The sequence below is a fragment of the Trichechus manatus genome, unplaced genomic scaffold (genome assembly GCF_000243295.1).
Source record: "Trichechus manatus latirostris isolate Lorelei unplaced genomic scaffold, TriManLat1.0 scaffold00008, whole genome shotgun sequence".
NCBI lineage: Eukaryota > Metazoa > Chordata > Mammalia > Sirenia > Trichechidae > Trichechus > Trichechus manatus.
In genome coordinates, this window is record NW_004443944.1 from 31,791,900 (window position 1) to 31,811,357 (window position 19,458).

At 45.1% G+C, this 19,458-nt stretch overlaps 1 protein-coding gene across 4 annotated transcripts in view; it reads right to left on the bottom strand.

Annotated features, from left to right (window-relative positions):
* Positions 1–249: 249 nt before the first annotated feature.
* The window catches only part of HCK (HCK proto-oncogene, Src family tyrosine kinase), a 43,072-nt gene continuing 23,863 nt past the window's right edge, over positions 250–19,458 (bottom strand). For 3 of the 4 annotated variants that reach the window (XM_023725402.1, XM_023725391.1, XM_023725398.1), the window contains 8 exons: positions 18,222–18,325; positions 17,939–18,088; positions 17,435–17,587; positions 15,763–15,942; positions 14,915–14,991; positions 5,536–5,689; positions 4,093–4,224; positions 250–782 (listed from right to left, as the gene is read on the bottom strand). In XM_023725402.1, coding sequence (XP_023581170.1) covers positions 580–782; positions 4,093–4,224; positions 5,536–5,689; positions 14,915–14,991; positions 15,763–15,942; positions 17,435–17,587; positions 17,939–18,088; positions 18,222–18,325 — 1,153 coding nt within the window. In that variant the 3' untranslated portion in view covers positions 250–579. The remainder of the gene's footprint in view (positions 783–4,092; positions 4,225–5,535; positions 5,690–14,914; positions 14,992–15,762; positions 15,943–17,434; positions 17,588–17,938; positions 18,089–18,221; positions 18,326–19,458) is intronic. The other variant, XM_023725394.1, reaches the window with a different exon arrangement.

The following is a 19,458-nucleotide window of genomic DNA, read 5'->3' on the forward strand; positions in this document are numbered from 1 at the left end:
GGACTTCCAGAACTGTAAGATAATAGATTTGTATGGTTTTAAGGCACAGAGTTTGTGGTAATTTGTTACAGCAGCCACAGGAAATGAATACAGCTAACACTATTTTAGGGCAGTTAGAAAACTGCCAGCACTAGATCCCACTCTCTTCTCACTACTGGTCACTGGGAGGGTCCTTCCTCCCTTCAGACTTGCTGCACAGCAAGAAGGCAAATAGATACTTGGGAACTAAAACACAAGAAAGCAAACCTGTTGATGAAGTCTTTGGCATCCATATATTTTATTTAAATATTTATTTCATTATTTTTGAAGTTTCCCATCCAAACCATAGCTGTGACTGAGATCCAACCATCCCAGGCAATAGCAATATCAACTTGGGGTCTCTTGGGAATTGCAGATTGTGGATTTCCAGAGTCAAAAAGAGATTGTCCAGTTCAATCCACCCACTTGACAGACGAAGAACTGTGGCTTCAAAGAGATTGGGTGTCTGGGAGTGGGAAGGCTGAACGGGAAGTGGTGGACTGTGCTGGAGCCACCCCCCAGGTACTGCTCTGTTCCTGGTCCTGTTCTGGCCCTGCCCCCTCATGGCTGCTGTTGGTACTGGCTCTCGGTGGCCGTGTAGAAGTCATCCAGCACACTCTGGATATATTCAAAGGTGGGCCGCTCCTCTGGGCGGTTCTTCCAGCAGCGTGTCATGATGTTGTAGAGCTCCTCAGGACAGTGCTCGGGTCGAGGCATCCGGTATCCACGCTCTAGTGCACGGATCACCTCAGGGTTGGACATCCCTGAGAAGGAGGGTTTGGGAATGGGCACACATAGTTGTTGCTTCCCTAACAGCCATCACTCCCCAACTCATCTTGGGAGCTAAGCCCCTCCCACTGTAAAAGTCAGATACTCATTTTCCCATTTTCCCTTGGAGCTAGGGCATGGGCATGGGCATGGGACCCAATTTTGGCCAATGGGAGCAGAGAGGAAGTCTGCTGGGGGGTTTCCAGGAAAGATTTTCCTCCCTGATTGAAAAAGAGGTTTTGGGATTGAGTTTATGTTAATGGTGGTAGAATAATTTGGAAAAGGATAGCGAGAATGGTTGCACAACTTGAAGAATGTGATCAATGTCACTGAATTTGTACATGTATAAATTATTGAACTGGTGTATGTTTTGTTGTGTATATTTTACCAGAAAAAAAAAAAAAAGAGCGAGAGAAGTTTTGGAGGAAACACCCTTCCTCCCTTCCTTTGGACACTGCAAGAGGATTTGCTACATGGACCTGCAGCAATCATCCGACCACGTGGGAAAGATAATCACAGAGAAACTAACTCAGAGCCCTAAAAGTTGCTGAGCTGCTGAACTAACCAGTTATCTATGCCAGACTTATTATTATAGAGAATAATAAACTGCCTATTGTTGCAGTCAGTCTTAGTCTGTTATTTTGTTACTTGCAGACTAATGCATCCTAATGGGTACACAGTTCCATAACTCATTGCCTGGTTTTTACTGGTGTATCCTCAAGACAAACTAGGTGGCCAGGCTCAATGTGCCCCTGTGAGTGGGACCATTTCCTCATTTAATATAAGTTCATGTTCGTTATCCATAATAACAACCATTTAAATGTCTATGATCCCCAATTTTATACTATCAGTCTTGAACTCCGAACTCATATATCCAAGTGTGTCCTTGAACATCTCTACATGGATGTCTATGAGTCACCTCAATTGTAACATGGCTAGAAAAGAACTCTTGAATTTCTAACCCCAGACCATCCACTACCCACAAATTGCTCAGTTAAAATCAATAAAAATCAGGAGAGTCATTCTTGATTCTTCTCTTTCCCTTATCTCCCATATCAGCAAGCCATATCCTTTCTTCTTTTGAAATGTATCACCAGTTCATCAACTTATCTCTGTTACCACCACTACCACCCTATCCAGGCCACCATCACTTCTCACTTAGGCCACTGCTGCAGCTGCCTCATGGGACCACCATCCTTGCCCCCCAATCCATTCTCCACACTGAACCAGAGCATCATTTAAAAATGGGCATCAGATGATGCCACTTCCCTGCCCAAAACCCGCCAATGGCTTCCTGTATATTTAAACTAACCTCCATATGCTAAACAATGACCACAGGTGGGACCTGCATGATCTGACCCCTGCTGACTTCATCACCTACCACTCTGCTCTCATTTATTGTCTCCAGCCACCTGGCCTCCTTGCTATTCTTCAGACACAGTGCAGGTCCTATGAGCTAGCAGTGCCTTCTACCTGGAATCCTTCCCTAGAGCACCACTTAGCTGTCTTTCAGCTGAACAATGAACTGTTCAGACAGGGCTCCCTGTCTGTAGAGTTCCAGGTCGTGCCCTCTCACATCCCCCTGCTTTATGTTCTCTTATCAGCAGTGATCTCCATCTGAGAGTGTTTGTCTGTTTAGCGTGTGTCCGTCTAGGCTGGACCGCAAGCGCCTTATGAACACCAGCTTCTTACGAGCAGGCACCACTGTATCCTCAGTGCCCAACAAGCAGTAGGGACTCAGTAAATACTGTTGAATGAACCAAATGTCTACATCTTTTATTTCTAATCCTCACAAAAACCTATGCAAGGTAGATAAAATTACCTCCATTATTTACAGGTGAGAATACTGGGGTATGAAGAGCGAAGTGAATTTCTCAAGATGCAATACAGTAAAGCCTACAAAAGCTAGAACCTGTGTAAGGCAGAAACCTATCAGAGAAGAAAAATTCAAATGTTTTCAACTAAAACGAGTTGATAGAAAAGTGGTAAGACTGCATCTTGCAAAGGCAGAAAACTTGCAAGACCCAGAAAAATGAGGCAGTTTCATTGAGTTCCAGCTCTTATAGGTTTCACTGTAATTAATGAGGACGGGATTCAAATTTGGGACTGTAAAGTCAGGGACTCTTTACATTGGCCTTACCCACTCTTCGCTAGTGCTCTGGCTACTGATACCCCAGGAGACATCGCAACTAAAAAAGGGACTAAAATTAAAAAACAAAAAACAAACCCAACCTGTTGCCATCGAGTCGACTCTGACTCATAGTGACCCTGTAGGACAGAGTAGAACTGCCCCATAGGGCTTCCAGGGAGTGGCTGTTCGAGTCAAACTGTTAACCTTTTTGTTAGCAGCCGAGCTGTTAACCACTGCACCACCAGGGCTCCAAAAACGGGACAGAGGACATTATTTATTGAGTCGCAGCCACTCTACGTGTTGGGTACATCTTTGCATACCCACCATGATATACTCAGTGTAGGGTGCTACCCGCAGGCATGAGGATAAATTAGTCCATTCAACAAATAGTTACTAAGCATCCACTGTGTGCCAGAGGTAGGCACCATGGATAAACTGGTGAGGAATACAGACATAATTTCTGGCCTCATAGAGCTTAGAGTCTAATGGGGAAAAGAGAAAACAAATATATACCATAAACAGACAGTTATAAATTGTGACAAATGCTATAAATGAAACATTATAGGCTATTATGAGAGAGAATAACTGGGGAGATGTATGGTACTTTAGATGACTGGGTGATGGGGTGCAGCATAAGATGAAGCTGGAGAGGTAGGCAGGGGATAGATCAAGGACCTGTAGGCCATAATTAGGAGTTTGGGATTCTATCATAATTATAATGTGAGATGATTAAAGAGTTAGAAGTGGAAAAGAGACAAGATGTGACTCACAGTTTATAAAGATCCCTCTGGCTGCATGTAGAGAATAGACAATAGGAGACAGGAGAGAAAGCAGGGAGACTGATTAGGAGGCCACTGCACCAGCCAAGTGAGATGATGTTGGCTTGGACGTGGTGGATGCTGTGAAGATTTGGCATATGTTTTGGAGCCAAATGTCCAGAACTTTGTAAGTGCTTAGATGTAAGGGGTGAGGAGGAGGGAAGGGTCAAGGAAGTCCCAGTTTTCAGGCTTAAGCAATTGAGTGGATAAGATTTTTGTCTTTAACTGAGATTGGGAAGGTTAGGGGAGATTGGGGGTGAGGATCAAGAACTCAGTCTGGATGATGGACGTATTGAGAAGAAGAGGGAGCCAGGCTGGGCCCTAGAGTTATCCCTAAGCTGATGCCTCCTCTCCTACCTGGGTAAGGGATCCGGCCATAAGTGACGATCTCCATCAGCAGAATACCAAAGGACCAGACGTCTGACTTAATGGTGAAGGAGCCAAAATTGATGGCTTCAGGAGCTGTCCACTTGATGGGGAACTTGGCCCCTGTGGGGTTGGACATATCCAAGTCAGGGAGAGTGTGGGGAGCAGCCAGGGCTGAGTCTCTGCTAGGTGAGGGGACAAGACAGGGGCAACAGCTGCCAAAATCTGCCCTCCGCAGAACTACGATTTTCCACAGTCTGGCACTCCTATGGAACCAAGAAACATCCATCCTGATGACAGATGGCTAAAGTGGGGTGGAATGGGCAGAGAACATTTTCATCCTCCAAAAAGAAACCTCGAACCCATTAGAAGTCACTTCCATTTCTCCCTAGCCCCTATAGCCCCTGGTAACCACTAATTTACTTTCTGTCTCTATAAAAACCCCATTGCCGTGGAGTCAATTTCTACTCATGGCGGTGCTATAGGACAGAGTAGAACTGCCCTATAGGATTTCCAATGCTGTCATCTTTATGGAAGCAGACTGCCATATATTTCTCCCATGGAGCGGGTGGTGGGTTCAAACAACCAATGTTTTGGTTAACAGCCGAGCACTTTAACTACTGCACTACCAGGGCTCCTTTCTGTCTCTATAGATTTGCCTAATCTGGACATATCATATAAATGGAATTATATGCAGTCTTTTGTGACTGGCTTCTTTCACTTAGCATAATGTTTTCAAGATTCATCCATGTTATAGCATGCATCAGAACTTCATTCCTTTTTATGGCTAAATAAGGTCCCATCGCATGGATATACCACATTTTGTTTATCCATTCATCAGTGGATGGACATTTGAGTTTTTTCCACTTTTGGGCCATTAGGAATAATGTTGCTACAAATATTCATGTACAAGTTTTACCTTTTTTGAATTTCATATAAATGGAACCATATAGAATGTAACTCTTTCTTTTGCTTGATTTCTTGCATTTTGACATTATGTCTGTGAGTGGTTCATTTTGTTGCATGTAGCGGTCATTTGTACTTTTTCACTGCTGCATAGTATTACATCTTACTGCATTGGATACTACCATTTATATATCCATTCTACTGTTTATAGACATTTGGATTCTTCCCAGTTTTTCACTGTTACGCGTAAAGTTGCTCTTATCCTTGATTTCAACATACACTTGCTTTGACTAAGTCTGAAATTGATGAACAGTTCTCTCTCTGGTCTGAAATCTCCCTGTCGAAGCCACTGAGTGAGATTCTTAAGCACAGGACACTACCCATTAAGGACCCTATCAAATTTAATGGTACACAGCTAATACTGGGACAGATTTTTGCATTTTATAGATCACTTTCAAAGGCAGTAACTCTCAATACTCACAGCCCTTCCAAGTGGGCACCACGGGTCCACTTGGCAGCACTCCTTACCTTCTCGAGCTGTATACTCATTGTCCTCAATAACCCGTGCCAGGCCGAAGTCAGCAATCTTACACACCAGGGATGCAGAGACCAAGATATTGGCAGCTCGAAGGTCTCGATGAATGTAGTTCCTCTGCTCGATGAACGCCATGCCTTCTGCAATCTCCACCCAAAACAGAGACACCCATGTCCTCAGACTCAGCCCAGCCCAAGCCAGTCCCACCCAAAATCAGAAGAGGAGGGCCCAAGTATGAGAAAGCTGGAAAATGTCTGAACCAGCTCCTCCTTTTCTGTCAGTTGGGTCCTGGGCTTAGGCTGGTGTTTCTCTGTCCACCGACCCAGGTCATGTGTTGGGGAGACCCTCAAAGCATGGGTCAGTTTGGGGGCTTTTCTGCAGTTCCAAGACTTCCAGACAGCACTTTGAAAGGTTCTCAAGGGAAAAATGATGGGATTAGTTCTCCAGGACTTACTGGGAAGAAGAATAAGTAAATAATCACACACACACACACACACACACACACACACACACACACACACACCCCAGGATACTATGAAGAGCTTTTATCCCCAAACCCCCTTCCCAGAGACAACCTAGGCTCATGTCGTACTCTGCTGTAGCTCTTATACCTTCTTCATCTCCAAGCCTGGGTAGGGAAAATTCATTAATTCATTCAACAAATAGCTGCTGAGTATCTTGTGGGCATTAGACATGCTACCTGAACAGGCATTGATGCAGTGAGCCAGGCAGCCCCTGCAAGTGGTGCTAGGTACCATAAAGAAAAAAATAAACCAGGGTAATGGGACATGAAGTATAGAGGGTTTTTTTTTTTTATTATTATTGAATCATCAAAGACTTTGAGGAGGTGAAATTTTAGCAAAGATCAGAGTAATCATGACATACCAGACAGACAGAACATCAAGTTCAAAGCCCTGGCAGTGGGAATGAGCTTGGGTGTTAACAGACCATCAAGGAGGCCAGAGTGGCTGAGTAGAGGATGCCACAGGGAGAGTAGGGGGAGTTGAGGTTGAGAAGAAGGCAGGATTGATCACATAGGGCTTTGAAGACCAGGAGAGGAGGCTGGATTTTTTTCTGAGCATGATGGGGGAACATTAGGAGCTTCGATTTGGAATGGACATCATCTGATGTGTGTTTGAAGATCATCATGGCTGCCAAGTGGAACAACAGACTGTGTGGAGGCTGCTTATTCGCAACAGGGCCCTGGGAGACTCAAGAAGAAACCTGGGATTGTGCCTTCGAGAGATTTTTACTTACAAGGGTTTGGGCAAAAGAGGTTTCAGATCAACCCTCAGAGACCCAGAAAACAGGTCTCATAGTTTACAAACTGGCCTGAGAGCCCCTTAAGTCAGTGATGTCATGATCGCCATTTTACAGAAGAGGGAACACTTGTTCCAGATCACATCACCAAGAAAACGCTGAATGTCAGGATCAAACTGGTCTGTAGGTTACAAATTCAGAGTCCTATGCTGCCTCTAAATGAACCAGAACTGCAGTGCTCTAGAGGACTGTGGCTGGGTGCAATCTGGTGAGATTATTTGGCAGGGTTGTGGGGGGGGAGCGGGGGGGGGCGGGGTACTGTAACCTGGTGGGACAGACCAATCAAGGCACCAGCTGGCTCAAAGCCCAAGGGGTGGGTGGTACACTTGCAAGGAGTAGCCAGCAGGGGGCAACCGTGGCCATCAGAACTGCGGTCCTAGACTTCAGGCTTTCCAATAGAAACTTGAAAGGAATTTTCTGATTTTGTTTTGGGTATGAGGACTGGGTGTGGAGTGAGACAAGGTCTCTCAGCCTAGGGGGTGGGTGAAACTCACAAGGAGTCCTTAGACAAACAGTTATTGGCAGCTATTATGGTAAGGACAAATATTATAGCTTATTCATTTATCATAAGATGATACTTAACAAACACTTCTATAGCATTTATTCTGTGCTTTGGGGGAGGTACTATTGTTATCAGGGAGCCCTGGTGGCACAATGGTTAAGTACTCGGCTGCTAACAGAAAGCTTGGCTGTTCAAACCCACCAGCCACCCCATGGGAGAAAAGACCTGGTGATCTGCTCCTGTAAAGATTGTTGTTATATGGAAAGGAAAGAGGGCCCACATAAACAAAGCATTATTGAAGAAAAAGAACAAAGTAAGAGACCTCACACTACCTGACCTCAGAACCTACTATACAGCCACCGTAGTCAAAACAGCCTGGTACTGGTACAACAACAGACACATAGACCAATGGAACAGAATCAAGAACCCAGATGTAAATCTATCCAGCTACAGTTAGCTGATCTTTGACAAAGGAACAAAGTCCATTAAGTGGGGGAAAGACAGTCTTTTTAACAAATGGTGGTGGCAAAACTGGATGTCCATCTGCCAAAAAATGAAACAGGACCTATACCTCATACCATACACAAAAACTATCTCAAAATGGATCAAAGACCTAAATATAAAACCCAAAATGATAAAGATCCTGGAAGAAAAAATAGGGACAATAGTAGAGGCCCTAATACATGGCATGAAGAGAATACAAATCATAACTAAAAATGCACAAACACCAGACGATAACTGGGAGCTCCTAAAAATTAAATACCTAAGCTCATCAAAAGACTTCACCAAAAGATAAGAAGAGAACCTACAGATGGGGAAAAAAATTTTGGCTACGACATATCTGACAAGGGTCTGTAGAATACTTCAACATCTCAGTAAAAAGACAAATAACCTAATTAAAAAATGGGCAAAGGATATGAACAGACACTTCACCAAAGAAGACATTCAGGTGGCTAACAGACACATGAGGAAATGCTCGGATCATTAGCCATTAGAGAAATGCAAATCAAAACTACAATGACATACCATCTCACCCCAGTATTACTGGCACTCATCAAAAAAACAGAAAATAACAAATGTTGAAGAGGTTTCAGGTAGATTAGAACACCTACGCGCTGCTGATGAGAATATAAAATGGTACAACCACTATGGAAAACCATATGGTGCCTCCTTAAAAAGTTAGAAACAGAAATACCACACAATCCAGCAATCCCACTCCTAGGAATATATCCTAGAGAAATAAGAGCCGTCACAAACATAGATGTATGCACACCCATGTTCATTGCAGCATTATTCACAACAGCAAAAAGATAGAAACAACCTAAATGTCCATCAACAGATGAATGGATAAACAAATTATGGTACATATACACAATGGAATACTACATGACGATAAATAACAAAGATGAATCCGTGAAACATCTCACAACTCGGATGAATCTGGACGGCATTATGCTGAGTGAAATAAGTCAATCACAAAAGGACAAATATTGTATGAAACCACTATTACAAAAACTCATGAAAAGGTTTACACACAGAAAAAAACATTCTTTGATGGTTATGAGGGAAGGGCAGGGCCGGGAGGGGAAATCACTAACTAGACAGTAGATTAGTGTTAACTTTGGTGAAGGGAAAGACAACACACAACATGGGGAAAGTCAGCACAACTTGACCAAGGCAAAGTCATAGAAGCTTCCTAGACACATCCAAATACCCTGAAGGACTGAGTTACTGGGGCTGAGGGCTGGGGACCATGGTCTCGAGGAACATCTAGGTCCATTGGCATAACATCGTTTAAAAAGAAAATGTTCTACATCCTACTTTGGTGAGTAGCATCTGGGGTCTTAAAAGCTTGTGAGTAGCCATCTAAGATGCATCTATTGGTCCCAGCGTATTCAGATGCATCTATTGGTCCCAGCATGTTCAGAGCAAAGGAGAATGAAGAAAACCAAAGACACAGGGAAAATATGTGTCCAAAGGACTAATGGACCACAACTACCACATACAGCCTTCACCAGCCTGAGCACAGAAAAAGTAGGTTTGCCCAGCTACCACCATCAACTGCTCTGACAGGGATCACAATAGAGGGTCCCGGGCAGAGCAGGAGACAAATGTAGAACAAAATTTAAATTCACACAAAAAAATAAAAACCAGACTTACTGGTCTGACAGTGACTAGAGGAACCCCCGAGACTATGGCCCCCAGACACCCTGCTAACTCAGAACTGAAGCCACTCCCCGTCTGGGGTCTTAAAAGCTTGCAAGCAGCCATCTAAGATGCATCAAACTGGAGTAAAGGACAATGAAGAACACCAAAGACACAAGGAAAGTAGCAGCCCAAGAGACAGAAAGGGCCATAAACCAGAGACTTCATCAGCCTGAGACCAGAAGAACTAGATGGTGCCCGGCTACCACCAATGACTGCCCTGACAAGGAACACAACACAGAGTCCGGATGGAGCAGGAGAAAGGTGGGGTGCAGAACTCAAATTTTAGTAAGAAGACCAGACTTAATGGTCTGACTAAGACTGGAGGAACCTCGGAAAGCATGGCCCCTGGATTCTCTATCAGCCCAGAACTAAAACAATTTCCGAGGCCAACTCTTCAGACAGGTATTGGACTGGACTGTGGGACATAAAGTGATACTCGGGAGGAGTGTGTCTCTTAGCTCAAGTAGATACAAGAGACTAAACGGGCAGCTTCTGTCCGGGGGTGAGATGGGAAGGCAGAAAGGGTTAGGAGCTGGTTAAATGGACATGGGGAATCAGGGGTGGAAAGAAGGAGTGTGCTGTCACAGTATGGGGAGAGCAATTAGGGTCACAAAGCAATGTATGTATAAATTTTTGTATGAGGGAAAAAAAAAGAACTGAAGCCACTCCCAAAGTCCACCTTTCTGCCAAAGATTAGACAGGCCTATAAGACAAACAATAACACACGTGAGGAGTATGCTTCTTAGTTCAATCAAGTATATGAGACCACATGGGTAACACCTGCCCCAAAGAAAAGATGAGACAGCAGTAAGGGACAGGAAAACTGGATAAATGGACACTGAGAACCCAGGATGGGAAGGGAGAGGGGGAGAGTGCTGACACACTGGGGGATTACAACTAATGTCACAGAACAATTTGTGCATACAATTTTTGAATGACAAACTAGTTTGTGCTGTAAACTCTTATCTAAAACACAATAAAAGAAAATAAAAAAATTGTTGTTAGTTGCTGTCGAGTCAGTTCTGACCCATAGTGACCCTATGTACAACGGAACAAAACACTGCCAGGTCCTGCATCATCCTCACAACTGTTCCTATGCTTGAGCCATCATTGCAGCCACCGTGTCAATCCATCTCACTGAGGGTCTTCGTCTCTTTCGCTGACCCTCTACTTTACCAAGCATGACGTCCTTCTCCAGGGACTGGTTCCTGCTGATAACTTGTCCCAAGTATATGAGATGAACTCTTGCTATCCTTGCTTCTAAGGAGCACTCTGGTTGTACTTCTTCTAAGACAGATTTATGCATTCTGGCAGTCCATGGCATATGCGATATTCTTTGCCAACACCATAATTCAAAGGCATCAATTCTTCTTAGGTCCTCCTTATTCATTGTCCAGCTTTTGAATGCATATAAGGCTATTGAAAATACCATGGCTTGAGTCAGGTGTGACTTACTCCTTAAAGTGAACTTTTTGCTTTTTAAAACTTTAAAGAGGTCTTTTGCAGCAGATTTGCCCAACGCAATACTTCGTTTTACATCTTGACTGCTGTTTCCATGGATGCTGATTGTGGATCCAAGTAAAATGAAATCCTTGACAACGTCAGTCTCTTCTCTGTTTATCATGATGTTGCTTATTGGTCCAGTTGTGAAGATTTTTATTTTCTTTATGTTAAGGTGTAATCCATACTGAAGGCTGTAGTATTTGATCTTCACCAATAAGTGCTTCAGGTCCTCTTCGCTTTCAGCAAGCAAGGTTGTGTCATCTGCATATCGCAGGTTAGTAATGAATCTTCCTCCAAGCCTGATGTCGTGTTCTTCATTTACTTCACCTTCTAGGATTATTTGCTCAGCATACAGATTGAATAAGTATAGTGAAAGGATACAACCTTGACGGACAACTTTTTACAGATTACAGCCTAGGAAACCCTCTTTGGCAGTTCTACCGTATTCTAGGAAACCCCAGTAGAGTAGTGGTTAAGAGTTTCGCTGCTAATCAAAAGGTAGGCAGTTCAAATCCACCAGGCGCTCCTTGGAAATCCTATGGGGCAGTTCTCCTCACTCTATTCTATAGGCTTTAAGAGTCAGAATCGACTCAAAGGCACAAAACATCAACAGCTATTGTTATCAGTCCTATTTCACAACTGAAGCCCAGAGGGATAAGTAAATGGTCCAAGGTTACACAACTTGCAAGTGGCAGAGCCAGGATTGGAACGCTGACAGCCCAGCTAGAGTGCATGCACTCACCCATTCTCTATATAACCTTTTGCCTTGTATTTAGCACTGAGCAGCACTATTGCTGATAGTTAACATTACTTAGTACCCACTGGCAGACATTCATATATTATTTCAATGATTTTCACATGAGCTCACTGAGGCAGACATGACGAAGGCAGTAGAGGGTAATGGCTAAGTGGCTCTAGAGTTGGACCAGCTCAGCTTGAGCCTCATAGCTTTGTGATCGCAAGCAAGCTACTTCCCCCCTCTGTGCCTCACTTTTTTATTTGTAAAATGGGGCCAATAATAGCATCTGCCTCTGAGGGGTTATGTGATTAATACTCTAAGCCTACATCAAAGGCTTAGAAGAGTGTCTGGTGTGCAGTAAATTTTCACTTCGATGGTAGCTATGAATGCCCCTTGTTGAGGAAAGTAGGGCCCAGAAAAGTCAAGCAACTTGCTCAAAGTCACACAGGCAGATCTAGGATCAAAAACAAAGACTCTGTGTGACCCCTAAGCCCATGCGTTTACAAGTGTTGCTTCTCAAGGGTTTGTCCATGGGTTTGTTTACTGAGCTGGGGGTTGATCTAAGACTTCAAGGTTGCCGATGTGGTGAGATTTCATGAGCACCAAGCAGGCCACCATGATGCCAGGCATTGGAACTTGAGTTTGCTTCCAAGAGTATCTGGAAATCACAGAATCACAGCTGGAAGGGCCTATAGGGATATTCCAGCCCAGGGCTCTTCGACCTGAATCCTACTGTGCTCTGGGCTGTCCGATGGGAGAGTGACAAAACAAAGGCCACATACGGGGCTCACTGCCCACCTTCAGTCACAGCGGCTCTGTTTTGATCTATTTTTATATATTCAGTTACTTGTATAAGATTTCATTTGGCCAGTGGAGTAGTGGCTAAAAAAGCTTTCAGATTTGAAAAACCACAGATATGGTCCAATTCTCTCATTTGACATATAGGGAGACTGAGACCCAGAGTGGAGTCCGAGGTCATACATCCAGCTGGTGACAGGACTGGGGCACCGTCCCACCACATGGATCCCCTCTCTGGGACTGGAGGTGAAGACCAGGTTCCCAGATAGGTGTCTTCATGTCCCTGGGCTCTGAGTCCTCCTCTATTTCTGATGTTCAAAGGCCTGGAACCTCTTTCCCTCCCTTGGTTTCTATTTTCTCATCTACGAAATGGGGAGACTAACTCTGGTCCCAGTTCATGACTCCCACCCCACAAGATTTCTGCCGATTTATGGGTATAATTTAGCAACAGGCCAGATTATGATTTCCCTGGGAACAGGGTCCATTGGAGTGAAAATGCTAGGTCTTGATTTCCATATCCCTCAGCCCCACCTCAAATTCCAGGCTCTGAGGGTAGAGCTTTTTATTATAACTTGGTGGTGGCCCCGGGATCCCTGGATTTGCATAATCAAATGAGCTCTGCCCTTGGCATCTCCAGGAGGCTCAGTCCTAGGTCCAGGAGCAGGTCTCCCTCAATTCCCACCAGGCTGCAAACCACACCTCCTTCATCCACCGACCCTTAGGCTCAAGGTGAACAAGCGAAGTCATCTGCTTTGGACTTGTGTACTTTTGCTGTTTCTTCTGTCAAAATCACCCTTCCCTCTCCTCTTCATTTGCCTAATTTCTGCTCATCTTTCAAGGCTCAGCCTAGATGCCACTTCTCTGAAGTCTTCTCTGATTGCTCCTGGATCAGGCTAAATGCTCTAGCTGCGCAGTCCCACAGTACCCTTTTCTTCCTCTGTTTTCACACAGACAGGACAGAGAGAGAATGAGATAGGACATACGTAAAATGCACTCAGGCTGGGGTGAGAGGAGTTGTAGGGGGTGAGGGGAAGAAGATGAGAAAGAATGGAATTTTAAGACATGTTTCTGTCATTTATGCACGCTATTTATTTTACTGGACAGGTATTCTTTGGACCCCGAGCCAGGATCACTAGGCTCATGGCTCTCTAAGCGATTCAGTCATTTAGTATCTATTTTCCTATCTGGACTGTAAACTCTGAGGATAGGAACATTTTTCCATTTTGTTAACTGTTGTATCCTCTATAACCAGCACAGTAACTTAGACAAACCATTTAATCTTACTGTGCCTCAGTTTCCTCATCTGTACTCAACTTCTTCTCTATGCCTTAATTTCCTGTTTTATAACATGAGATGATAATTACCTATTTGTGGCAGAAGGTTACACTCACGGCCCCCAATGAACCAGGCCTCTTAGGGGTTTATGCCCTTGGAAAGTCCCCTCCCACGCTGACTCTGGGCTTGGCCATGTGACTTGCTTTGGCCAAGTCAGCAAATGTGATGCAAGCAGTGGTTTGATAAGCGCTTGCACATTAGGGCTTGGCCTCTTTTAACACTCTCATTTGGAACCTCTTGGCTGTGCTGTAAGGAGCTCTGGTTAAACTCGTGAGTGGAGAGGCCATATGGAGAGAGACCCCAGAGGATGAGGAGGTATCTCGAATGCATCCTCATGAGTAATCCCAGTTTCCCTGCTTGGAGAAGAAGAATTAACAAACCGACTCCAGTCAACCCACGGAATCAAGAGAAATAATCAATTGCTGTTGTTTTATGCTAGTAAGTTTTGAGGAGGTTTGTTACATAAGAATAGATAACAAAACCCCCTATCTCATAAGATTGATGTGAGGATTAAATAAATGAGCTAGTATATGTACCCCCCTTCCCCCCCACACAAAAAAAATCAAACCCATTGCTGTCAAGTTGATTCCGAGTCATGGTGACCCCATGTGTTACAGAGTAGAACTGCTGCATAGGGTTTTCTTGGCTATAATCTTTACAGAAGCAGATCACCAGGCCTTTCCTCCACAGCACAGCTGGGTGAGTTTGAACTGCCAACCTTTAGATTAGTAGTTGAGCACACACTTTTTGTGCCACCCAGGGACCTAGTATACGTAACCCATTGCTGTCAAGTTGACTCCGACTCATAACATGTACGTAAGGTACGTACAAAAAAGCTGGCACACATTGAGCACGGAATAAATGCTAGCTGTTATTATTGTTATTATTACAGTGCGTGTTCAATACATATCTGTTGAATAAATAAATTCCTGCCCCTCTTCCCTCATCTTCCCTACTAGACTCTCACCTGGGCTGAGAAGTCAATGAGCTTGGGCAAGGGCTGTTTGCTACCTTCTTCACTTTTCAGAAAGTCCAGCAGGCTTCCTGTATGGGAACATTATACGACTCTTAGTGTTTTAGTATGTGGTTCAAGTTTTGCATAGCAATGGATTTCAATAAACATATTTATTTACCACTCCCAGTGTTTGAGAAATAGAATTTGAGTGATTTCGACATAATTTTTTGATTGCTAGTCTGGTTCTTTGACTGTTTTTTTTTTCCTTGAGCCTGGATAGCTGGAGTCATGGCTTTACGAGGCTGGTATAATTGTATATTTAGAGGAGGAAAAAAAGAAGTTGAGATTTCAAATCACACAGAATGAGTTGTGTAAGATGTTACTGTTCATCCAAAAATGGTCAGGGGTTGAAAATTACTGAAATGATGGCCTAAAAAACAAAACAAAAGTCCCCGAGAAATCCTGAATTGTGGCAGAGGGTGGTGGGGGTCTGGAACCAGTGCTTCACCTCAGCGTCTTTCCCAGGGCTTTGGTGCTTGTAGGGAAGATGGCTGGTGAGGGACAGAGTCACTCTGGCCTCCGAAGGCTCCTTGTGAACTCATAAGCCTCTTCTCCCATCATCCAGGGGCGTTCTGGCCCCACTCTCCTCTCCTGGGGGCCTCGTGTTCTCCCCTTCCTGTGGTGTCCCCTTAACATGATTTCACCCCATTAGCCAGGAGATTGGGTGGTTGCATCTTAAGGTGCTCAGTAAGTATTTATCAATTGGGGGTGTCTTGAGGGCAAGAGTCATGTCAACCTTTGAGTCCCCAGTTGACCAGTGAGGGCCACAGCCCGCATGCCAGCCACCCAGAGCACGGTACCTTTGGCCATGAACTCCGTGATGATGTAGATGGGCTCCTCTGTCACCACTGCATGCAACTTCACCAGCTTGCCATGCTGCAGAGTCTTCATCACGTTGGCCTCTGCCAGGAAGGCTTCCACTGACATGCTCCCTGGCTTCATCGTCTTCACGGCCACCTTGGTGTGCTTGTTGTAGGTGGCTGGAGGGGATAGGGAGCAGGGAAGGTGGTCAGACTCCTCTGGTCTCCCCCCACAGCCCTGGAAGGCCCAGCGGCAGGTCTGCCTCCTCTAGAAAGCCTTCCCTACCCTCTCATCCCTTAGAGAGGTATGGAATATAGTTCATCATCTCCTGGCTGTGTATCCTTGAGTACATCACTTAACCTCTCTGAGCCTCGGTTTTCTCATCAACAAAGTGGGAATAATAAGCACTCCCTCTGAAGGGCTGTTATAAGGATTAACAAATACCCTCAAAACACGACTCAGATTATCTCACACACACACACACACACACACACACACACACACACCACCTTTGCTTATAAAGCTCTTGAAATAAATACCAGACTCACCATGGCCCATAAGGCCTTGCATAATCTGGCCCTACCACCTCTCCAGCTTCATTATCCACCAAACTCCCTCTTGTCTTTTATGTGCAAATCACCATGTAAGTCACTTAGTCCCTCAAGCACCCAACTCCTCCTCCCGCCATGAGGACTTTGTATAAGCTGTTCCCTAGTCCCACCTCACCATTGCTTCATCTCATGGATTCTGTAAATCTCATAATTGCTCGTTTCCTTCTTTGCTTTGGTTGCCAGGAAGCTCAAACCCAGATGTGTGGTCTTCCTCTAATAAGAGTCTAGGGCCTTACATAGTATTTATTGTTATCCAGTCTTACCACTCAAATCTGTCTTACCTTCTCATATTTTCTCTTTGCCACAATGTACTATTCAGTGCCTGGCCCGAAACAGGCTCTCAATAAATGCAGTTGAAATATGTAGATTTTAAACTTATTTAATCTGGATGTATTGTTTGCATCTCTGTAATCTACCTTCACTCCCACTTGGAACACAGTGGGGTGTAAACACAGCAGAGTGCAACAGAACTAGGCCAGGTGCTTTTGTGCATGGCCTCTACCCCACAACCCTGCATAGCAGCATTGCTGTTCTCCAGTTACTGGGAGGAGGATGGCAGGGATGAAAGATGCCTCTTTGGTGTCCCACGATGCCCCAGTGCAGGGCTGGCCACACAGTAGGTCTCAGAATAGCTTGCTTATCGGTTGCCAACACTGAACTGCCCTGGAAATCTACAAGCTGCATTTCTTTACTCTTAGTTTTCACCATTCCAAGAGGCCTCTGTTATCTCAACCCCAAACTGGCAGACTGTCCCAGCTCCACAGGAGGGAGGAGAGTCCCCATCCAGGACTCCTATTTCCCAGAAGGAAGCTCTTGACCCTGACAGGCCTGTCCTCAAAGGCAAATCAGGGTTTGCATGGGCAGGACAATTTGGTTTTCTATCAGAGGAATTACTCCTTTATGGTTATTATTCAAATCTCCCCCTTTGCCCTGGGTATCATCCCCACCATTCCCAGTTTCCCTCAGGGTGTTCCTGGAAGGAAATGAATGACAGCCTCCTCCCCTCTCCGCCCCTGTCCTCTACCCCTTAGCCCTGTGGGCTCTGGTCCTGGGTCCTTACCCATCCAGACTTCCCCAAACTGCCCGGCTCCAAGTTTCTTCTCCAACTTGAGGGACTCCCGGGGAATCTCCCAGGCATCTTTCTCCCATGGCTTCTGGGGCTTGGAGGACATGCAGGGCACTGTCAGCTTCTGGCAGAGCCCATCTTTCCCCTCTGAAACAGAGCCCCTGGTCAGTTGAGGGTACCAGCTCCCAGCAGCCAGAGATGTACCCTTGGAGGAAGCCTCCCTATCTGGTCCACTGCATGTGGCCAATGTTCCAACTGGTTGCTACCATCAAGGATACTCCCAAGACTGCAGAGCATGAAGGGAAACCACCTCTACAGCCTGGCCACTTCTGACCTCCTGCTCAACAGGCCTAAGATTCTGGAGAACCCAAAGCAACTATGTGTCCAGGGAAGCTCAGAAGAGTTTGGCAGGCCTCAGAGGTCACAGTGCCCTCTTGATTAGGATTTCCGGGGGACAGGTCCAGCCCGTTGGAGCTGCAGCCCTGGGGCAGAACTCACTCTTGTAGTGGTCCACCAAATCCTGCAGGGTGCTGAAGGTGCTCCGGGGGGAGATGTAGAAGCCCCCACCATCCAGGGTCCGGATCTTGTAATGTTTCACCGTGTCCCCGTACTGGGGGTCGTAGTCACGCACGGACAAAGAGTAGCTGCCTGCATTGGTCAGAGAGAACACTCTCAGGAGTGAGACCTCAGAGGCCTACCACCACCCCATGTCGGCACCTGATACCCCCTTTTGACACCCCTGTAAGGTCACCAAGGGCAGGGTGGGGAGGAGTGGTGTCACCTTTGGTGGTCTCACTGTCTCGGATCATGAAGGAGCCCAGCATATTGCCAGGGGCCAAGAGGTGACGTTCCGCATCCTTCCGGCTGATGCCCTTGAAGAACCACCTGGTGGAAGGGGGCGGTCGCAGAGTGTGAGTCTATGGGTGGGCAGTCCTATCCTCACTGACACTGGGCACCCATGAGGTCCAGGCAAGAGTCAGGGGGTACCAGGATACTGAAGGCCTGGCTTCCTGCAGCGTCAATTTTACCCGAAGATTCTTTTGGGAGAAACAACCATTCTTTTTATATTAAAACAGATGTTTTACCAAAGTGAATCCAATTTGCTGAGACTGAAGTTTATACAATTTGGGGGACTTTCTTTAGGAAAAAATAATACATCACAAATACAAAGTACCCAAGGACCATCTCAGTGTTCCCCAGCGTGAGGGAAGACTGAATGGAAAGAGACCATGGTCTCAGCAATCCCACTCCTACGTATACACTCAAGAGAGCTGAAAGCAGCGATGCAAACAGACACATGCACACCAGTGTTCACTGCAACACTATTCACAATAGCCAAAAGGTGGAAACAACCTAAATGTCCATCAACAGTGAATGGAGAAACAAAATGTGGTACAGACATACAATGGACTATTACTCAGCCATAAAGAGAAATGAAGTCTTGATACATGCTACAGCATGGATGGACCTTGAAAACATTATGCTGAGTGAAGTAAGTCAATCACAAAAAGTCAAATATTGTATGATCCTACTTATATGATATATCTAGAACAGGCAAATGTACAGAGACCAAAGTTTATTAGTGGTTACCAGGGGTGGAAGGCAGAGGAAATGGGAAGTCTTGTTTAGGAAGCATGGAGGTTCTGTTTATGGTGATGGGAAATATGGGTGATGGTTGCACAATATGCTTGATGCCTCTGATGTCACTGAATTGTACATGTGCAAAATGTTGAATTGGCAAATGTAGTGTTACATATATTTTTACAACAATAATAAAAAAAAAAAGGAGACAGTGGTTTGAACCAACTGTGGTTAAAAAAAATCTTACTTTTGTGAATTTTACAAAAACACATGTGAAATCTCATAGAAGTACAACCATCAGGAGGATCCCTCTCAGGGCCTCGGAGGGCCATGCGTGTGCAGCCTAAGATTCCTTAGCTTCACAGTCAGTTCTCCTCTGGGTAAACAGAATTGAATATAAAGTCAGCTTGAATTTGTAAACTAAAATGTGAGATCTC